Here is a 6920-nt window from a genome sequence, read left to right on the forward strand (position 1 = left end):
CTTGAATTAGTACAAAGCCGATATTGAATATTCACCTTAACAACTCAAGGTGAGCAGATTAAATCAGATTTATCTCTAATCTGTTGAAACGGTAGCAAAATTAAATAGCTTATGAGATCGGTGTTTATTATTAATAAGAGATTAATCTCAACACTCCAATTGCTTATGTCCAATTGCTTATGTCCAATTGTTGAACATTGACGCAGAAATGTCATTCAAACGAGGTGTTTGCCCGCATATAAAAAATGTTTTAACAGTTTTTTTATGCTTTTTCTATCTGAAAACATAAAATATCTATATTGCTCCACCAAAATAGAATTACTATTGCTCTTATACAAATGTTTTCAAATTTAAAGTCACCTTAATAGAATAATGAACAGAAATTAAACGCCTACGACAATTTAAAAGCAATATTGAAGATGGTAATATTTGCAATAAATAAAAAGAAAAAAAATAAGAAGAAGATAGTATTTAAATTACACTGTCTCGTCATATCTCGGCGAGTATATGTGAAAATTGAATAGCATCATATAAGATGAGTTTCTCTGGCGTACTTTCTAACAGACACTCGTTGATTAACCATAGCACTAGGAGGTTAAATACTTGTGTAACCCAACCCTAGCCAACATACTCATATAATTATAAAAAAGGGGTCGAGCAAGTATATCTGGAGCTCATATAATATTCTGGTATATGATCAACATTACTGCCAGTCTCATACAAATCCGTACAACAGTTTACGGGTGAAAGAATAACAAACATATATATCCATCCTCATATTTCACATATCAGTTTACGAATATTGATGGTTCACGCTATCAGAATTACTAATGATTAACCTTCTTATTTATGTACAACGCACAATTGAAGATTCATACGTAGTTTACGATCAGTAGGCATAGAATTCACAGGCCCAATATCATCCGCACACATAACCTCAAAAATTTAACATAGGTACTGTTAAAACTATCCGCCACGGTAACCTCTGCTTTAAAATGTACATTGCAAAGTCCGATATACAATATGCAAGAACTCAGCGGTACATAAATTCGGGATCAAAATTTCTGAACAAAGCGACAGTGGCTGGCACATGTTTTATTGAATGAAAATTAGATGTTAGGTGCTGTTCACAGGCCGCGCCGCATGCAGGTTGTTATTGTTGAATAAAAAACCAAGGAAACATGTACAGCACCGCTGAATAGAGAATACAGATAATTAAGCATTAATTTATATAGTTGAGCATAGATAAAAATACAAAAAGCACGAATTTATTACACCACAGGTGAAAGAGTCTTAGTTCATGAAATCTTCATAATGTATTTTTTTATATATTTTTTACAGAATATAGTGCATCATAAATTACTATTATGAAGTTCGTTCAAGTTTTTTTCATTATCAAATCTCATTGAGCAAACTAACAAACATTAACGCGATGGTAACCTAAGGCCATTTCTATAGCAAGACGTCGGAGATGCGGTCTGAAGGAAATATTCCTTCATACCGCATCCGGACGAAGACGGATGGAGAGACTAGTGTAATAAAATGTACATTTTATTTGTAACCCGCTTTATTATTATTATGCTCTTATGTTAGAACATTTAAAAACAACGTCATTCTTTTATTTCGTATTTAACCGAGTCCAAAGAACTGTTTTATAAGAACCCATCTTATATTTCATTCCACATTACAGAAATATCGCAGGATTCAACATTTTTACCAAAATAACTCATAAAATGAAAACGAAAATAACGTAATTCGTAACACATTTACTCGCGGCTTAATACGAAATGATATTTCGTAAATTCTAAATATTTTATGCCCTAGCACCTGCACGTAAACCCTTAAAATGTAAAACCCTTTGGATTGTTGCCACGTTTTCAGTAATTAGTGTTAACGTGATTATAATTTTATTATGCCCGAAATTAGGTTCGGCTTAATGAGTTTAGACATTATGAGATGCAATATTTTTTAATTTAATCGTAGATCATTCTGGAAGAAGAGGAGAAAACGTATACCCAATTTAAATAGGATTTTTATTTTAATTATCTACTATATTCTCATCCACGTATTTGCTTCGTAGATTTGGTGGTTGAATATTGATACGTTTAATGATCCACGTTTCACCTTGAATGATCTCCTGGGAAAATTTCATGAAAATCGGTTTGCCGGTGTAGCCAAAAAAGTATATAAATAGAAAACCGACTAACATAGGAATAATATTGAACAAAGATAAAAGAAAATCGACAGAGACCTTTAGAAGAGGTTCTTCAGAATTGTTGAGATTTCTAAGAAAAAACGGTTATAACTTACAAGATTTAAATTTCGAACTGTATTTGAATACGGAACTTTGATCGGATAACCGTCCAATCAGCGCGTCAGCAGCCAATCCACGCTGTTTTTTTATTTTTACCAATTTTATGTACATTATTTACGCAAGTAGACGAAGATATACCTTATCTTTAGATAACATGAAGTATGCGTAGAGTTACGAATTATCAGAAATTCCAAATTTAAAGTGTACACATTGCATGTATCTTAAATCTGAAAAAAAAATTACTTACTTGTTTCTTATATTATGTTCCATGTGGATTGTTAGTTAATGTTACCAATTCTTTGGTTTTTAGTCGGCTTGTTCTTCTGTTGTCTACTTGCTTTTTATTGTGTTTACAATTGAGACTTTATTAATTAATTAAAAATAATTTTAAAGAATATTTGAAATCTAATACATATGGCGGATTTCCGTTACCCTCAATAGAATTAATTTTGTACCAAAATAAACAATCCTGTCTAAACCTTCCTAAATCTATAACCAAGCTCGTACCAGGAAACCTTTATCGATAATGCTATATCGACATCAACAGGCCAATTCACTAACAATGTTAAAACGGTGCCGTCTCTTTAATAGTTAATGCGTCCATTAGTGATAGTGCCTATATTTATATTGCCATAATGGAGAGAGGTTTGTTAATCCTTATTTGATTCATACATCGCGATCAGTGAAGTGTTGTAAAACAAAAAATACATAGAGATGATCGTAGGAAGTTTACCTTTTGAAAGTCGGTTAATAATTAGATTGTTTACATCTTAAATATATCTGAGATTTTTACACTTAGAAGTTGTTTCTGTATGACTTCGTATACTTTAGAGGTTATAGATTTTAGAGGGAACTTTCTGGACGTGTAGTATGAAGAAGTCAAAATTTTATGCTGCCGTTGCTATGCCAATATATAAAAATATTCCTTAGGGACTAAAAACACGCTAATGCAATTAATTTAAGGATCATTTTTGATGAACTTATCACCGCATAGACAAGAGTTCTTCTAGAATTTATTTTTTAATTAATTCCGATTGATGATTTTTTTTTTAATTCAGATTTATTTATTACAAAGCGAATAATTTTCGTATAAACTACTTAGTCGAGGGTTCGACACTATCAAGCGATCAAATATTATTAATGTACGAGAATGCATAAATAATTCCTTTAAAATTTAAACAGTTACCGGGTATAACCTAAAAACTTATCTCAACTAGTGTTGTTTTTTGTTTTTTTTTTGTTATATCTATGCATTTAAAATCAATTATCGCATAGTTATTATGTGTAACTATGTAGGATTATATCACAATTATAGAATCTATAATAATAAATACTTAATATTGTAAACATTAAACATTTATGTTTCTGTATGTAAGTATATATATAATGTTTTCACGCAAAATGTATTGGACTGAGGACTGAGTGACATACGCTATATATGCCTATGTCACTCAGTGAAATCACTAAATATATATGTACCACGAGCGATTCTGGGCTAATCCTACTATCCTACTAATATCATAAATGCGAAAGTTTGTAAGGATGTGTGTGTGTTTGTTACTCTTTCTCGCAAAAACTACATTACCGACTGCAATGAAATTTGGTACGTAGACAGCTGGACAAATGGAATAACATATAGGCAACTTTTTATCCCAATATTCCAACGGGATACGGACTTACGCGGGTGAAACCACAGGGTGCAGCTAGTACTGAATAATTTAGAGACTTTTCCGTACATTTTTTTCTATTCATCTTATTCGAATTGACTGATCTCTGTATTATTACGAATTGATTGAAATAATGTTTGTTTAAATGTTGTAAAAATAAAATTGTAAAATTTTGAAAAAAATAATTAGAAATAGTGAGTAAAAATTTCAAGTTTAGAAATAACACTCTAATAACTATAATTGATAAATAAATATATCCACAGAAATTAAACAATTAGATACATCAAGATATGTGTTATCTAATATATTATTTTGGAATCAAAATAAGATTTATTGAAAGTCGTCATTTTAATAATTTAGTTTTAATTGCCTTTATTAATACGTATTATAATATAACATTAAGGTATTTTACTAACGCTATCCGCAACATAAATAAAAAAAATTATAAAAAAAAACAAATCAAAATCATAAGTTCTAACAGAAGAAAATACTATAATCACAGATAACATAATATTGTACCTATAATAAATATTCTGAGTATTCATTTAAATTCCTAATGCTCAAATGAATTTTTTAAATCTTTTTAAAAAGTTACCGCTATCGGATGGGGAAAAATCGAGAGAAATTAGTTTAATCTTATTATTTATTGTGAGAAGATTAATTTAAATACATTCAGGAGATTTATCACAAACTAGATAAGCAGTGAGATGACTCAGTTGTTTAATATTTCACTTGTATGTTATGAGATTATGATTTCTTAATGCCTTTATTCTTATTATAACCTAACGTTCCTTTCACCTATACAAAGATGAAAGAATTGTTTAAATCGTAACATACGTCCCGAGATAAACACACAAATATACAATCAAAAACTCTGCAACTTCATATTAGTACTATTAAACGCACTTCGAAAGCGAGTAACCTCAAAAATAAACCTAACATAAGAAAACCTTAATACTTAACAGGCAAGATATAAATACATCTGTAAACTAATTCAACAAAGACTTATAAAGCATAATTATGTACCTAGCGTGCATACATTACGGTTAAACCTCCAATTATTCTAAGATAGTCTTCCTAGTTAGCACACACCTGATAATTCAAACAGACATAAAATTTAGTCGCGCGATAACCATACAACTGAATGTGTGTCTTTAAAAACATGTAATATCTAGTGTGCGAAAAAATATTGTGAAAATAAACGTATAATTTGATTATAATCCAAAAATCATTCTATAAAATTTAAACTGGGCTGATAAGAATGTAAACATTCTAATTTCAAAAATGAAAACAGTGTTCTATTTTAACATATTTTGCTTAAGTTTTATATAATACTTCTTGGTATTAATGACGTTTGGTTGTTATTTATCTGTGAAATAAAAAAAATACACACATGATTAATTCTTAAATGTCTTATAAGCTTCGAAAATATTATAAATGTGTATTTTTGATAACGTATTCAGCTTCATATGCTATTCCAGGCTTACGTATCCATAAAGTCGCATTCCGTCTGTCTGTCCGCCTGTCACCAGGCTGACATGAACCGTCATAGTAAGACAGTTGAAATTTTTAGATATTATGTATTATATCAAACAGCAATAAAATACAGGTTAAACAACGGTTGGCACGCTCATAAATTGGATGGGTTACCAATATTTTTACTGTACCTAGGCAATAGAGCAATAGAGTAAAATTTTTATTCTAATATATAGTAATTTAATGTTTCATGTTAGTTAACAGAAGTTAATCTAAGTTATATTTATGACAAATGAGGCAATACTTAAAGTAAGCACTTACCTATTAAAATAACCTCGCTTTTAGCTTAGTCATCATACATACGTGTTTAATGTTAACTAAAGAATAATTAATAATGCCTTCTAATCATAATGAATACCTTTTTTATTTCTTTAAGACTATATATATATTTAAAGAAGATAGACTTTAATATGTACTTTAAAATATGAAATTTGTATGCCAATTGTTTGGCGAATTGTGTGGACTATATTATTGTTGACCATATGAACTCTGTATTACCACAATTCAAAGAAATAAATGATTATTATTATTATTATAATTTCGTATATATATCCTTTAAAACCACGAAACATATTGTCGTAATCTTCGTTCCGAATCGGACAACAGGATAGTTTAAAAATATGGCGGGTAAGAGGCGTATAATATTTTATTAATGTATAAATTGGCAGACATTAACATTCCTTTAGTGCACAATATAAATAAAAAATAAATAACTTATATAAATAACTAGCAGCGCCCCGCGGTTTCACCCGCGTAAGTCCGTATCCCGTAGGAATATCGGGATATAAAGTTGCCTGTATGTTATTCCAGTTATCCAGCTGTCTACATACCAAATTTCATTGCAATCGGTTCAGTAGTTTTTGCGTAAAAGAGCAACAAACACACACACACCCTTACAAACTTTCGCATTTATAATATTAGTAGGATAGGATTTTAAAGCCGTGACGTTATCGTGACTGTGGTATAATGCATTGTGGGTAGTATAAAATAATTAATAAATAAAGCAGTTGTCAACTAGACTTGGTACTGTTAATACGTATTCCCTGTAGATTACATGGTGGCAGCGGTTATTGTGAGTTTTTGATTGTTAAAAATTTTACACATCATGTTTGGAATATTTGGAAAATAAATCACGGACCCGTTCTAATGGTTCTAATGGTGGCCGTGCGAGTGCCACCATTAGAACTGGTCTTGGAAGACTTCAAGCGGTACTTATTTCAGCAAGAAGGCGGTTATATAGGTTATCTTTCTTTAAAACGTCACATTTATTAAAAAACAGATATCCTTTTCTATTTAATTCGATCTTGTTGTTTTTGAAAGACAGCAATTTCAAAATTTTGTTTATAATTTGAGTCTGAATCCACTAAAATCCTCTTATTTAAACACTGAACCAATTACTATTA

The 6920-nt window shown here is 30.2% G+C and overlaps 1 protein-coding gene across 1 annotated transcript in view; it reads left to right on the forward strand.

The window, feature by feature from the left end:
* Positions 1-6663: 6663 nt before the first annotated feature.
* Positions 6664-6920, forward strand: part of LOC119837168 (transient receptor potential channel pyrexia-like) — an 11292-nt gene continuing 11035 nt past the window's right edge. Inside the window, exon 1 of the mRNA XM_038362691.1 lies at positions 6664-6748. Coding sequence (XP_038218619.1) covers positions 6664-6748 — 85 coding nt within the window. The remainder of the gene's footprint in view (positions 6749-6920) is intronic.

This window comes from Zerene cesonia, chromosome 26 (assembly GCF_012273895.1).
Source record: "Zerene cesonia ecotype Mississippi chromosome 26, Zerene_cesonia_1.1, whole genome shotgun sequence".
In the NCBI taxonomy this organism is placed as follows: Eukaryota; Metazoa; Arthropoda; class Insecta; order Lepidoptera; family Pieridae; genus Zerene; species Zerene cesonia.